This window comes from Lutjanus erythropterus, chromosome 9 (genome assembly GCF_056507025.1).
Source record: "Lutjanus erythropterus isolate fLutEry1 chromosome 9, fLutEry1.hap2, whole genome shotgun sequence".
Classification (NCBI taxonomy): domain Eukaryota; kingdom Metazoa; phylum Chordata; class Actinopteri; order Lutjaniformes; family Lutjanidae; genus Lutjanus; species Lutjanus erythropterus.
Genome location: NC_139325.1, coordinates 40,610,448 through 40,626,848, shown reverse-complemented (window position 1 = coordinate 40,626,848; position 16,401 = coordinate 40,610,448). Strand labels below are relative to the sequence as shown.

At 41.3% G+C, this 16,401-nt stretch overlaps 1 protein-coding gene across 1 annotated transcript; it reads left to right on the top strand.

Moving 5' to 3' along the window:
- Positions 1-315: 315 nt before the first annotated feature.
- mios (missing oocyte, meiosis regulator, homolog (Drosophila)) lies at positions 316-15,753 on the top strand. Its single transcript, XM_084727605.1, has 12 exons — positions 316-451; positions 1,592-2,458; positions 2,844-3,333; positions 4,488-4,586; positions 4,717-4,971; positions 8,497-8,666; positions 9,529-9,594; positions 9,738-9,896; positions 11,005-11,157; positions 12,251-12,455; positions 12,724-12,853; positions 14,213-15,753. Exons 2-12 carry the CDS (start codon positions 1,640-1,642, stop codon positions 14,301-14,303), a joined length of 2,637 nt encoding a protein of 878 aa, XP_084583731.1. The 5' UTR covers positions 316-451; positions 1,592-1,639; the 3' UTR covers positions 14,304-15,753.
- Positions 15,754-16,401: the final 648 nt, after the last annotated feature.

Sequence of the window (16,401 nt, the reverse complement as noted above, 5' to 3'; positions counted from 1 at the left end):
CTTCCTTATTTTCACACACTTTTGGTTATGGCACCCTCTGGTGGCAGACGGTACGGATGTAGACCGTTTGTTCGTGTGCAGATGGGAACGCTTATTTGGCAAAAATCTCGCGAGATTTGTATGCATTGTTTCTTAATTGCGTACGCTGTAGACGCTAATTATGTTTCCTGAAGTGACAAATTAGAATTTTCTTAACTCTAGGGATATAAAACACTCCCATTATACTTAGGGAACGATCACAGTTTAGGTTGAAGTTATCTCTCTCGCGAGATTTTACGGGTCTGTTTGGTTCCTCCGAGACACGACCCGGAACTTTGAGTAGCTGACATTTCTAACATCACGGACGTGTTTTGGTGTAACACACAACATTCAGTGGGGCTCGAAGTGTCCCTTCTCGACATGTGTGTGTTAAATCGTGATTCACCTGCTCATTTAAACATTTCGTATGTTTGTAAGTAACACAGCATCGTTTATATTGGTAAATGTTAGCAAATGTTTTCGACTGCTAGCTTAATCAGCTCGAGCTAAACGATCAGGTTTTAGCTCGTCCTTCACTCGTTAGCATTAGCTTAGTTAGGTTAGCATGTCAACAAACTTGGAACTTATGGTTTAACTACTGTAACACTGTGGCATGTGGCAAACGACCTGCAGTTTTTACTTCACAGAGCTCATGTATTTCAAACAAATAGGTTGCTAACTAGCTGAACAGCATCAGATCGCTAACTTTTTATAAATAGCCAAAGCTTTGAAAGCGTTCATATGTGTATTGGCAGTTTAGCTAATTTTCACGTTAATGTTATTTTAACATATTTATGAGATTTCTCAGTGCTGTTTATTGGCCAACCTCTATCTGTTTGAGCAAGCTGATGTGTGTAATATGATAGTACACACCTCAACTTACTTGTAACACATCACTGTGGTTTAATGTCTGTCTCAATTGAAATGTGAACATTTTTGTAATAGCGCTTGTTTTAGTTTGACTTGTTTCCAGCTGCTTTTTAAAATTTCCGTCAAATATCATCCGACAGACAACTGAAAACTACGTTAGTTACTTTTGTAGACAAAGCCCTTAGTTTAATGTTAACGTATCGCTTCAAGCATCACTAGAAGATTCAAGAAAAACACTTATTTGCTTTTTTGTAGAAACTTGGATAGAAGGCTGAAATCACTCTCATATCTGGCTACAAAATATGCATATCATAAATCTAAGCATCTCTAAAGCTCACTAATTACAATGTTACATCCTCTTTGTTTAGTTTGTACAAAAAACCAACAATATCATTTTGGTTTTAACATGTTAATTAGTGAACTTTAAAGACGTTGGATCTTCTCATCTAATTAATAAGCATATTTCCCAAGAAGTCAAACCGCTAGATAATGAATGTTGAATCAGTGACTGAATGAGTTTTACACAACTTTGGCCTTTATAACAACATGTTATAAAATATAAGAAGAAACATAACTATAAAGCTCTCTTCAAGGCTGTTTTAAATAATTTTCTTTAGCTTTGTTTTGAATGCTACACTTTGATGATGGTGGTGGTGCCACAAGTATCTATGCTGATTTCTGTGTCAATATATCCAATTTCCAGGTTGTAGAAGGCAGTTTCCCTTGAGATCCTTCTAGCTGCTTCTGAACCATGAGTGGCTCCAAGCCGGACATCCTGTGGTCTCCCCACCACCCGGACCGCTATGTCATCTGTGACTCTGAACTGGGACTGTACCGTATTGGACCTGTGGGCAGTGCTGAAACCAAGGCTGGCACTCTCCCGCTGTCTGAAGAAACTGCTGCTACTTTACTCGCCATCAACTCTGACACCCCTTACATGAAATGTGTGGCCTGGTACCCAAAGCATGAGCCTGAGTGTTTGCTCGCCGTGGGCCAAGCTAACGGAAGAGTGGTGCTCACCAGCCTGGGTCAGAGCCACAACTCCACATGTAAAGAGTTGGTGGGCAAAGAGTTTGTGCCCAAGCATGCCCGTCAATGCAACACGTTAGCCTGGAACCCAGTGGACAGCAATTTGTTGGCTGCTGGGTTGGACAAGCACAGGGCAGACTTCTCTGTCCTCATATGGGATATTAGCAGTAAGTTTTCCCCTGAGGCCAGTGTTGCCGCAGATAAGATTCGTCTCTCATCTGTGGATTTGGACTTGAGCACAGTAGTGACCAAACCATTGTATGAGTTAGGCCAGAACGATGCTTGCCTGTCCCTCTGCTGGTTGCTTCGTGACCCAAAGCTGCTGTTGGCAGGCATGCACAGGAACCTTGCGATATTTGACCTGAGAAACACAAGCCAGAAAACATTTGTCAACACCAAGGCCATTCAGGGGGTGACAGTCGACCCGCACTTCCATGACCGGGTGGCCTCTTTCTTTGAGGGCCAGGTGGCCATCTGGGATCTGAGGAAGTTTGAGAAGCCTGTGCTCACACTCACTGAGCAGCCTAAGCCACTCACTAAGGTATGATGCAGATTATTTTTGAGGAGATGTGCTTAGTGTTTAATTGGGTTGAACGATAAGCAAAAAAATCATATTGCGATCACTTTGACAGATATTGCGATTGCGATAAGAATCACGATTTTAGTTTTCATTTCACAGAAAAAAAAGTAAAATTAATGATGATGTGATTTTTGCTGGGATTTGTACCAAATGAACATGTTCCCTTATGGCTGGAGAATATAATTTTCAGGCCAGAGCATTTCTGTGGCACCACTTTTCTTTATAATAATATGTTGTGACACATTTTACCTTTAACAATATATTTATGTTAGATATTGAATATTGTAGATTTTACAGGCAGAAGGTTGGCAGTTGGTAACATGATTTTTTACCTTTCTCATTTTAGGTTGCTTGGTGTCCAACCCGTACCGGCCTACTGGCCACATTGACACGTGATAGCAACATCATCCGCCTGTACGACATGCAACACACTCCCACACCCATCGGCGATGAGACAGAGCCCACCATCATCGAGCGAAGCGTGCAGCCCTGTGAAAGCCAGATTGGGAGCTTTGCCTGGCACCCGTCCTCTCAGAACCGCATGGTGGTCGTGTCAGCAGCCAACCGGGTCATGACCGACTTCACCGTGTTCGAACGCATCTCGCTGGCCTGGAGCTCGACCACCTCTCTGATGTGGGCGTGCGGCAGACACCTGTACGATTGCGTTGAGGATGGGCCTGAAGGAGTGGAGAGTGTTATCGAGAAAGACATAGCCACAAAAATGAGGCAGAGGGCGCAGTCCAGGTATGGGCACGATACCGTCCAGGTGTGGAGGAACCACCTGCTGGCTGGAGGAAACGATCCCCAGCTCAAGTCTTTGTGGTGTGATCTGTTTTATATCCTTTTTGGCAATGAAATGGTGGAAATACCTGCGTCGTGGGGCAGTGTGACTGTCTTCATATTTGTGTTGGTATAACAGTCATTGTGAAATTACTGTGATTTGGTGCAACTGTGGTTTGATAAACCAAACTGTTGATACAGCTGCTTACCAAAAAAATCTACAAAGATTCTTCATTTCATAGTTGTGCTTTACAAGTCCTTCTTATCTAAAGTTTTATCCCTCCTTTTTCATAGCTAACTGGTCAGATGTGTAAAAGTCTTTTTGCTCTTGTTAGTGTAAATTTTAGTTTTGTACATATAAAAAATTGTGAAGTAAAATGTCATTCAATAGATTATTGTTGATACAGAACATTTCCACATTAAAATGTCCAAAAATTTCAGACACATTTTATATATTTTGTTGAGTTGGGCACTTACATTATCCCAAATATTTCAAACAGTGGTCAATCCCAGAGAAATCTGTAACAAGGAAGTTACAAACATAACTAAATGTGAATAAATGCAAATAAAACTTAAATACGTTACATCATCCGTGAACATGACCTCTGCCTGAGTCACATCAGATAGATTTTCACTGGCAATGGTGGTTAGCAATGAAGACAACACATCCCATGATCCAGCAGTACTTTACAATGTCATTAACTGTCAGACCGTACATATTGTGCATTTAAATTCAATGTCTAGAATTTAAGTATAGCATCTTTAAAATTATTTTGATGGTGTACAGTTTGTTTGTATAAAAATGAGACAATCCTGATGACAATTGGTGGTGGTGAAAACATACTTTTTTTGTTGGTCGGAGACTTTTTCATCTGTTATCTACTGAACCATAGTGATTTTGTTTTAGAAATATATAGACGTGGTTTTCTTTTTAAAAGGCACATTCACTGTGTGTAATTTATGAACCTACAGTAAGTCTTCTTATATTGTAGATTAGAAGTTTGTCTTCTATAATCAATACTAATTCTTGTTTAGATTGTAAAACTGTAAGCAGCAGTTTAACTGTTCGTTCTTCTACTTCAGTCCATCTTGAATTTGAATAATAATTCTGTAGTAGTGGTGGTTTTTGTGCAACTCAGTCTGCCTTGTTTTTCATGCTGTTTTAATGTGTGAACAGCAGTATCAGTTACAATTCCTATAGCAGTATCACATATGAAGCAGTGTGCGGAGGATATGGAGCTGAAGCTGCAGGGGAACAAACAGTCTGTGGTCTACTCTGGTATCAAGAACATCGTAAAGACCAGCTCAGGTATGTCACTGACACTCTTATTGTCACCTGAAAGTTTAATATGATAAAATGCTGTTTGTGAAGAAGAATCAGACCTTGGTTATGTGTGTGTTGTGTGTTGTCAACTGATTAAATGTTTTTTTTCTCTCAGGCACAACAGAGAGCCGCAGGTGCTGGAGTGGTTCAGACCGGCAGACAGATGTACCGCGGTACCTCAGCGAGGAGCGCTGCCTCGCCCTGCGGCTCTGCGGCTGGATCAGCCGGGGCCCCGACATCGATGTTGAGATATTCCTGCGGTCACTGGAGCAGGAGCGGGAGTGGGAACGGGCGGCCGCCGTGGCTCTCTTCAACCTGGACATCCGGCGGGCCATCCAGATCCTCAACAAGGGAGCTACTGCTGAGAAGGGTGAGTGCTGCAGCATGGTGGAGGGAGAGGAGGGCGTAAAAAGAGGAGGAGGAAGGCTGGCGGGTGTGTCTTTGAAGCCAAGTGTTGACTAGATGGAGGAATGATCCTCACCAAACGCACCGCTGCACATGTAATGCTGGAAAATGTGAAGCACTTCAGTCATTTTAAATTTCCATAAATTTATATCAAGTAATTTATGTGCACAAGAGCTGCAACAAGCGATTATTTTCATTATTAATTAACCTGCAGACTATTTTTTTGATTAATCAGTTGATCATTTGGGATTTAAAACAATCACGAAACACTGAAAAATACTAATCACAATATCCTAGAGGGCAAAGTAACGTAATCAAATGTCCAGTCCAAAGCTCTCAAAATATTATTAAGACCAAGAAAAGCAGCTAATGCTCTCATTTGACAACCTGGAACCATTAAATATTTGACATGTTTGCTTGAGAAACAACTAGCGTTATTATACGATCTATGGTTGAAGTAAGTTGTTTCCCCTCGCCTCCTCCTCCCCAGACTCAAAGCTCAGGCAGGTTCCCTGCAAGCTGCTGGTACACTGAACTATAAGAGCACAAGATGAGCGCAACATTATACTTTGACAATGACAAGTGATGATGAGTCTCGCTTTAGCTGTTTCTAACTCTGTCAGTTTATCTGGCTTTAAAAAAAACAAAAAAACATTCACTGCTCCGACAAACACACAGTCTGGACTTGGACTTCAATGACTGCCTATCAGACTGTGTTAACACGTTGCTCAATTTAACCGTTAAACATCTACTCATTCAAAAAGATTATTGATGATTCTTTACGACTCATAAACAGATACTTGACTCATTCTGCAAACAGCCAGCGTTCACTGAAACAGAGCAAGAGGCAAACAGAAACGGACGTTGTGCACTGTAGTGGGACTTTCATGAAGAACATGCTGGCTGTAGTGCTGTTGTCAGAGAAGCCAGTATTTCAACTTAGCAGGTTTCCTTAATCTCTGATGACATATCATGGACATTTTATGATTTTTTTTTTGTTATTCTTTCTTTTTTAAATGTTTATGACAGGTGGGAGTCGAAGCCACGGCCTTGGTTCATGGGGCACATGCTCTAGCAACTGAGCTATCAAGTCACCACATTTTATGAGTTAGTTCAGTAAATATATTACATATTCCTCCTTTAAGCGGTTAATCAGTTATCAGAATAGATTCTGATTAATTTTCAACATGTAGATTAATTTATTAATTGTTGCAGCTGTAATGTGCTTGGTCCTAATAAAGTAAAAATGCCAAACATTTAAATAATCACAAACTTTTAAATGGCCTTTTATCTCTCTGAGATAACTGATTCACACTTCACTGATATGTTGTATGTTGTAATGTCATACTGCTTCAATAGGAAGTTATGTAAGCAATATTTATGAAGCTGTGTCAAGCAGGGACTCAGGTCCACAGCGGGTATAAAAGCTTGAAAAAACAGTGTCATCTTTGTCACTGCTCAGAAATGTGGTAAATATGTTTTTGTACTACGCTGATAAACATAAAGTGCCTCTTTTTGTCTTCAGAGCTTTTTTAACTAATGAAATTAAGGTCTAGAGGAATTTCAGAAATGTAACAGCAGGAGAACCTTGTTTTTCATACAACACTCGTCCTGTATCAGCTGCAGTGCTTTTCACACTGAGGTTTAATGAAAATGGAGAGAAGGCTGTTGTTTACACACGTCTTGACTAAGAAAAATTCCACCAATGTAGGTCAAACGTTTTTCTGCTGTGTGTTCTAATGAGTGTTTCCTGAGCATGACTGATGGGGTCATCCATTAGATAAGGAGTGTCAACAGAGCCATCTCGACAGTTACAGTGTTCTTTTTCAAACAGCAGCTCTGCCTTAATGTACTGATTCTCTGCACGCTCATGCAAATGTGAACATTTTTGTGAAATTCGTGGTTTTAGTTTGACTTGTTCCTGAACTGCTTTTTAAAATATATATCAGATAAAATCTTCCAGTCCCTTTCCATATTATGATCCTAAAAACTGCCCTAGTTACTTTGGCAGATAAATCCATTAAAAGTATTTTATTTCATTTTACAGTTTAAATTTAACATTAGTTTAATGTTAAAGGTCCGGTGTGTAAGATTTAGAGGGATTGATTGACAGACCATAGCAAACATAGAATATAGCCACCTGAAAATATGAATTGTGTTTACATTACCTTAGATTGAGCCGTTCATATCTGCAGAGGGCATGGGTTCTCTCCCATAGAGGCCGATATGTTGCGTCACCGTGTTTCCACCAGGGATATAAGAAAACATCGATACACTTGAGAATCGAGATATTATGTTTCATGATACTTCTCAAAATCGTGCATCGTGTATCGTGATACATGCAAAAATTCATGGCAGTGGTTCATTTTCTGTTGTGTTTAAACCCTGATTGATGTGTAGCTGTGTTGTTACCTGTCTTCACTGCTCTTTTGTGCTCATATCATGGTGTGTTCTTGTACTGTGACAGTTTTCCTGAAATTATATTTTAAAAATATCCATCTTGAAAAATATCACCTTGCTTACAGTATTGCAGAATTGTTACCCCGGTATTGTGATCTTCTTACACAGCCTCAGTTTCCACAGTTGCCTATAACAGACAAACCAAACACTGTCTCTCGAGAGGGTGAGCCACAGTAATTGTTTGCAGTCTGCAAGCCCACCACTAGATGCCACTTAGTCCTACAATCCTACCTTTAAAGGAAAAGTTTTACATTTTGGGAAAGAACTCTTTTTTTGCTTTCATGCTGAGAGTTAGATGAAGAAGATGAAGATGAAGATGAAGATCGAAATTGCTCTCATATCTTTCAGTACAATTAGAAGCCATGAGACGCCTATCTTAGAAGCTAAGCTTGACTCTGTCCAAAAGTGAAAAAATCCACCTACCTGCACCTCCAGCACTCGCTTATCAACATTTTATATCCTGTTTGTTAATCTGTACAAATACTGAGGTGTAAAAAAAAAAAACATTTTGGTTTGAACATGTTAATTATTGAGCTTTAGAGGTGCTGGATCTCATGAATAAGCATAGGTCCCAAAATGTCAAACCACTCCTGAGTCAGTGATTGAATGAGTTTTACACCACGTTGGCCTTTGGAACCTTTTCTAAATGCATTGTATAATATAAACAGTAAATAAACAGTACATGACCGTCAGTACCACCAAGCTGTCTGTGCCTCTGCAAAAAAAGGATTTAGGTAACTATTCAAGGACACTTTAAATCCTTTTCTTTAGTTTTGTTTTGAATAATACTCTCTGATGAAGGCCGCAGCATGACCAAAGAGTGATGGAGTTGTTTTAAATGTGAGCTAACATGAAACAAAGGGCTTTTTAAAGAGCCTTGGTACTTATTGTTCATTGAACCACAAAGCTAACTCACCTTGAACAATTGCCCTCAGAAGCGCCATGAAAAAACGGCCACAGTTCTGCAGTTACAGTAAAGACTTTGCAGATATTAGATAAACCTGCTTGTCTGGCTTCTTCTTATTTTCAGGTGACCTGAACCTGAATGTGGTTGCCATGGCTCTGTCAGGCTACACCGACGAGAAGTCCTCCCTGTGGAGGGAGATGTGCAGCTCTCTGAGGCTGCAGCTGAAGAACCCCTACCTTTGCGTCATGTTTGCCTTTCTCACCAGTGAGCCTGGAGCCTATGATGGCGTGCTGGTAATGGATCTTTTACTTACTTTTACTAGGGAATTTCATGGCTCTGTTGCAAATACAAGGAGTTTAAGTCAGAGAAAAGAAAGGAAAACAGATGTTTAAAGTGACACCTTTTTCTCACTGAACACTAGTTGTTTTGTTCTGACTTTATGAAAACTTTTACATATTCATATTTCATACTTTGTTGGTTTTGTGGGCCCCTGTGTTCAAATGTGGTAGTATTTGCATTAACATAACCACAAAATATAACATCAAAAACACATTTATCTAAACAGAAATCTCCTCTTTCCCTTTTAACAGGCTAACATACTACTTAGTGTAACTTTGCCTGAGAAAATGTAAAAAAGGCCTGTTTCAACTGAATTCTTGGAGAATCCAATCTGTTGGCAGGTGGATGGTCTCATTTGCTTATGTAGGCCATATAGAGGTGCCACTATTAAAATAAGGCTAAATCTAATAACCACTTAAAAACTCCTTATATTAGTTTTTGGATGGTGTTCACGTGTTCACGTGCACAGCAGTGTGGTTTGGATTTCTGTAATCAGTACTGTAACTCATAAAACACTGCACATAAAATTAACCTGTGCCCAGGACAGAGTGTGTGTTTCTGCTACTTCCTTTCTCAGTTGCGTCAGATTCTGGCCGCCAGCTGCTGTCACTTTTATTTATCTCTTTGGACCTTATGTTGGCCAGAAGAGATGACTCCGTGATAAGAACATTTAGTCTGTCACTTTGGCTCTGCTTCCTGCCATCTTGGCTTTTAGAATTGATTAGGTGTTTCTGTGAAACTGTGTCAAAGAGCAGAAAATCTTAAGTGAGAAACACATTGCAATGAGGATGACGTTCTTTTTTGTCTGTTTTTCAGTATGAGAGCAGTGTTGCTGTGCGGGACCGAGTAGCCTTTGCCTGTATGTTTCTCAGCGACGCCCAGGTAACACAACACAAAGCAAATGTTCCAACAACAGATCACGTCCTGTGTCAAACTCTGTAACAGCATTTCCTGTTGAATTTCTTTAGTGTTGCATTCTCCTCTGATCTGATAAACTGAATTTCTCTGGGGGTGTTTGGCTGCAGCTGCCTCGATACATTGATAAACTAACCAGTGACATGAAGGAGGCAGGCAACCTGGAGGGCATCCTGCTGACTGGTTTGACTAAAGATGGTGTGGACCTCATGGAGAGCTACGTGGACCGAACTGGAGATGTCCAGACTGCCAGCTTCTGCATGCTGAAGGTACACAGGCAAATTACGCCAAGTTAGTCTTTTTTTGTACTTAGGACATTTTTTTTACAAAGTATGATTGGTGAGGAGTCGCAACTCATGGGCCAAATCCAGTACTACAACAAAAATATTTAGCTACATGATGAAAACAGATGTTTTCCACTTTTGTAAAGGTAAAGTTCAGTTGCTGCCGCTGTGAATCACAGAGGTCCTTCAGCATACAGTCATGAATGTACACAAAAATAATTAGGCTGCTGTGTCCAGTAGAATTCAGGATTAGCTGCGAACAAGCTCCAGGTGCGTTGATCATGCATGTACCCACACACACGCAATCATATGATCTCCTTCAGGCTTACACCTGGCACACACGCCTGCATCTCCACCATAACTGTGAAACTACACTGGCCCTCCATGAACAGTGTTAATTGACACTCATGGTTGATCCTGCTTGCAAACTTCTAGAGCTTTTAACACACTCTTTGCCAGAGGTGAGAAGAAAGCTATTTAAACTTGTGTTGTGCCGTGCAAACTACACACTGGGTGCGAGGTTTAAACAGTAACCTAAATGAACGAACTATAAAAGTGCAGCAAAGAAAGAAGGACGGCAGGAAGGTCTGATCGCACCCTTGGAGAGATGAAGCCGCATGCTAAAACTTGCCTCTTCATTTCTGAAAGGTCACAGCTTCTCATTCTTAACACAGTTGCCTCCTCCTAGAACAATATAAAGCAAACCTCTATGGAGTTGTTGGCTCTCCTGCACTTGTTTCTATAAAGAAATACTAATGCAAATATAGTTGTGGAACAGGTCTGTAACATTTTAACATACTGTAGGACAACTCGTTCAGCTCTTGGTTTGCTTGATTGTTTTCCTGTTCTAACCTGCTCATGAATAGTAGTGCTGTGTATGAGTGATCCACCACCTCAGATGTAACCTCACATACATACATGTGCACAAACATGTGCATGTTTGACCAGAGGGATGGGTGTAGGACGAGGCAGGAAGGGCGAGGCTTCTTGAAGCTATATGTCCAAGTACACTAAAACTGTTTGTTTTGTCATGCTGTGTGTAAACTAAAGTGATAATGTGAGATAAGGCTGAGAAAACAAATTCTTCCAACAGGGCTCCCCAGGCGACGTGTTGAAAGACCCTCGAGTCCAATGCTGGATCGAAAACTACCGCAACCTGCTGGACGCGTGGAGATTCTGGCACAAGCGGGCCGAGTTTGACATCCACAGAGGCAAGCTGGACCCCAGCTCCAAACCACTGGCCCAGGTAACTGACATCAGGGGGCACTTTTTTTTTTTTTTTTTTGATAATTGTGCTGCTGAAATGAAATTCACTGACAGGTTCAGGTTACTTTATTTGTACCTGTAGGTAGATTTGGTTTGCAATAGAAGACAAGGCATCCATTATGACACTCAATTTACAAAAAAATACAGACAACAGACAAAAATGATAATAGTACTCAAGGCTCCAAGGATGCAAAAGAACAATAAAATGGAAAGGACATAAGGACACAGAAACTTTCACCATAATTTTTAATCATTATAAATAGCTATAAATAAAAAAACACAAATAGAACCACTTGAATTAAGGAAAAGGATCAAATATATATAACATACTGCCCATAAAATTAAAAATATGACTGAACTCAACTAAAATATCAGAGAAAATATACACCGATCCTAATATAGACCGATATAGCTGTTTTAAGTCAATATTGGCCCCACTTACCAATATAACTGTTACTATAACTTTTTAAGATGTCTTCTTTGGGACTGATTGAAATAAGAAATAAAAAATACTAAACAAATCAATTATTGTTGAAAATAACAATAAATTGTAGCCATAAATAGTTTGATAATTGGTATTTGATAATGTTAGTCATTATAAGTTTGATGAATTCTGTGTGAATGCATGTTTGCTACCTCAGTAAAAGTGTCTTGACATAAAATAACACAATGACTCTAATGTGACAGGCTACTGGCAAACATTATCATGTTTTTTCCCTCATTACGAAATAGGATGCTTGCACTGTTTATCACAGCACAGGTAGTTTGTGCCAAGCAATCTGACGAGTGTCAGCCAAGCTCATAACACTCACAGCTAATGCTCATCATAAAACCTGTGTTCTTGCTGGTGATCTTGATTTCTTCTTTTAGATTGGAGGAATCTGTACTTTGACTTCTTATTAACTCTATTCCCAGTTAAAGCATGTTGGGATTATTGCTGTATTGTCTAATGCTTATCTTTCTCTCCCCTTCAAAGTGAAAATAAGACAGCTGGTGAGCATGTACTTGTTGGTTTTACCTTCATGTTCACCACTCCTTATCAGCCGACCTTTGTGTTTGTTCTTGTGTGACAGGTGTTTGTGAGCTGCAACTTCTGTGGGAAGTCTATCTCCTACAGCTGCTCGGCGATGCCTCACCAGGGCCGGGGCTTCAGTCAGTACGGTGTCAGCGGCTCACCCACCAAGTCGAAAGTCACCAGTTGCCCCGGCTGCAGGAAACCGCTGCCACGTTGTGCCCTGTGCCTCATGAACATGGGCACACCTGTGTCTAACTGCCCAGGTAAAGTGGAGTGTGTAGACAGATGCTTAGCTGATGTTTCCAGTAACAGGCAGGCGTCTTAGAGCAGCTTCAGTGTCTATAATACTTAACTGAGCATTTGCAGGGGAGAACATCTGGACTTTGATTTACATTTAGGGGCGGTTGCACCTGGAGGTTCAGTGGCCAACACAGTTTCATTGTTGCTGTGACGTCACTCATACCAACGTTGACAGATAGTCAAATTTTATTGACTGTTAATATTGACTTACGGATGAATCCTCTCTGGCAGGAACAGGGAAGTCAGATGAGAAGGTGGACTTGACGAGGGAGAACAAACTTGCTCAGTTCAACAACTGGTTCACCTGGTGTCACAACTGTCGACACGGCGGCCACGCCGGCCACATGCTCAGCTGGTTCAGGTGGGACTCACAAGATGCTGCACATTTACATCATTTTCAGACATGTATGAACTCGGTTCCTGCTACGATCCGTGTACGTTCTGTTCATTGGATTTATGATTCTCAAGCAAACTTTTAAAAAAGATTTTTTAGATAACCAGTCAAACACAGAAGCCCACTATCAATCTGCACAAAAGCAAAATGGGATGTTTTCAAAGTAATGCTGTACAGTGGGGGGTGTTCTCAGTGTGTCTGTAAGTTATGTAATTCTTGTCATTATTAGAGGTCCTGTTTTAAACCTAAAGTGGACTTGTACTCCACACCAAATGTCCCTTCCTTCTCTGTGATTATCCTGAAACACAAAGTGATTCTACTGATCAATAAAAAGTCACTACTGCTCTTAATTACCTGACAGGCTTTGTTCAGACTGCAGGCAAATCAGATTTGATTCTCAAATCAGATCTTAAACGCAGACTACTATTTGTGATCAGTTCAGATTTGTGTGTCTAGACATCACCAATCTACCTGCATGGACTGCTAACATAGGTGCCAGTCACTACATATGCTGTTGATGTGGTTTTTCAACACAGTAGCATGTTCTGGTAGGTTCCTTCCAGCTTTGCCCGGACAAAAGCCTCCCCGTGTTGTTGTGTTGCATTGTGAGTGACATTTTAGAATCTGATTTCAGTGTCGAGAGCTTCCGGATTGAGACAGATCTATAGAAACATGATTGCAATTGCATCTCTAACCACTTCCAAATGTGGCTTTGATCTGCATTTCTTGTGTTTTTTTTTTTAACTGTCCAGACTTTCTAAAATCAGTCTGGATATGGGCTGGCAGCCTGAACAAGAACTTACTGTAAACGTAAAGATAAATGGTTTGTTTTAAAGTTTCGTCCATGTTTTGATCCTGCTAAAGAAGGATGACTCCCTTTTCCAGTAGACTGGTTGGTTAAGGACCTGTTTGAGCTAATCCACCTCGTTTCTCTCAAACGCTTACCTTTAGTTGTCTATTACCAACAGAGGCAGTGTCAGATAGAACTAATTTTCCTGTGGCAAGAGTCTCATTGTTTGACTTTTTTCTGTGCTTCATGTTCATTTCTGGGTGACTAAAGAAAAGTTTGAAAAAATGCTAATAAAAATGCGGAAATCAGAGCCATATTCTTTCAAACCATTTTTGCATCGGAAAATGCTTCAACATTTTTTCTGAGCAGGCTATTAAAAGATTTTCCTAAATTTTTTATATTTGTTTCAGAATTGAAAATTCAATGAACGGTGCACTTCTGTGATCTTGTAGCGAAAATGTACAAACTATTTTTTTCGCATTTCTTGTTGTCTCCACGTTTTTTTCTTTTAATTTATCTTTATGTGTCCATTACAGAGACCACACAGAGTGCCCAGTGTCGGCTTGCACGTGTAAATGCATGCAGCTGGACACCACAGGGAACCTGGTGCCTTCAGACAGCAGCTAAACAGGAGACGCCTGTTGGAAACTGAAGCCAAACACCAGCACAGAGCCAACCAGCGCAGGTTCACTGCTGCACCCGCCACACCGACAACTGGGCAAGGGACAAAGGGTGCCAGCAGCGTCTCTCTCTGGAGTGGCTGCTTGAATAGAATGACATACTGTTAAGTTATAGTCTAGTGAATGTAACATTGTAACAGAGCCGTATATGAAGAAGGGAGGCAGTGTGTGTTAACTGATCTCACTAACTGAACTCAATGACAGAAAGGGAGCAAATGCAAACTCGCTGCTCTGCTAATGAAAATCCCACTCAGGAGAAATACAAGAGGTTCTGCTATAATCAGCCTCTTCCAATCTAACCTGAATCAGGCTTGTGGTTTTATTGTGATCTATTAAAAAAAAAAAATCAAATGTCCACTCACACATCAGGTTGTAAAAATGTGATCACCGGTGCCAATATGTCTGAGCTATATTTTGTGGTTTTAATACGCTATTTAACGTCTGTGTTTGTCTTACGAAAGGATCTTCACATACCTCATGAAAGCATTGTTCGGGGTGAAGGACGGTACCCCGGGTGACGGAGCAGAGTGTAGCGCACAATAACAACACTCCTCTTGCTCTCTTCATGTTCCTCTGTGCCACTCTTCATCTGGCATTGTGCGGGAGGGCTTCCAGTGTGTGAGGGGTGGTTTTGGGGGCGAGGATGAGGAATTGGAGAAGGTAGGGGTGGTGGTGGGTGATGAGGAGGAGGGTGGGTGGGGAGGGTGCGTCTGTATTCACCAGCCCACTCCAGGCCTGTGGTCCATGAAAGAAGCTCGCCAGAAAACAGCAGCTGCTCGGCACTCTGACAAGACCCTCCAGATTGTTCCCCTCATAAAGAACCTCAGCTGCCGGAACACTATTGACTCAAAGAGAGGGCGAGAGAACAGACAGCCTGAGCCCCGGACCCCCTCCTCCTACACCCTCCGACATACACAGACTTGCCCTCTCTTTCTTTCCCCCTCTCTCTGGTGCCCAAATTGCACCCAAAAACTATGCATACCACACATCAATCCAAGGATGGGCGCCGTCTGTGGGGGGACGGCCGTGTGTAAGCCGCATTGTAAATGGGTTTTCTCTCTTTCTCTGCCACCCTCCCCGCTCTGTCACTAACCTAGGGAGGCATTGTAAGTGAGAGGCGGCCTGCACCAGAGCTGGCTAAATCACTTAGTCATGGAGTAGGGAGGAGGAGGTGAGGAGGAGGGGGGGCACAGGAGCTACTGTATGCTGCTTTCACCAGGATCTCTTCCCGGTGTGGGAGGTTTTATAGGCCTGCGTGCCCTTTTGTGAACTATTTTGGAGTGGAGCTGACAAATTGGCGAGCCGTGTAGCGTCCCGAAAAACAGGGTGGCTGGAATTTCATCCTTTCAGCGTTTCTTGTGTTTGCCTTTTAAATAAATTCCGACTGACAAATTGGAGCGCTGCTGAATGGAGTGTTTTCCATACGTTTACATGGTTTATTTTTATATTATGTTTCATAGACACAGATGGCGTGGGTTTACTGTCATGTGCGTTCTTTATCTTTGCTTAAAAACACTGAGTCACACACTATTCTCCCATGCCATGGGAACTCCCACAGAATCAAAGACCATCGATGTAGGCAGAGAGATGGACACCAGTGAAAAACAATAGATTTTGGACCTCAGAACTAGATAAGCAAGAATTTCCTTTGTTAGAATGAAAGTTCATTCTTGACCTTGGAAATGGCAGTTGACCCAACCATCTCACCACAAGGTCCATTAGTTGATGATCCAAGGCTGGAGAGTTTTATCCACGTACTACAGGGCTTCACCAATATAACGTTACAGTTTCACTTCCCAATTCTTTTGCCACTGTTTAGTTCAACATTCTACCAAAACAGCTAACATTGTTCTTTGACAGCTAGCTACCAATATGTTGGGGCAATTACTATTTTACTACTCAAACCGCTAATACAGTCCTTCCAGGAGGACCACAAACACAGAAGGCAGACTATGAAACAATTAAATGGCAACAAAATATTAGGAGTGAAGGAGGCGGTGTTGAGGCGGCTAGAATATGAAACATCTAAGGAGGTAATGTGCTGC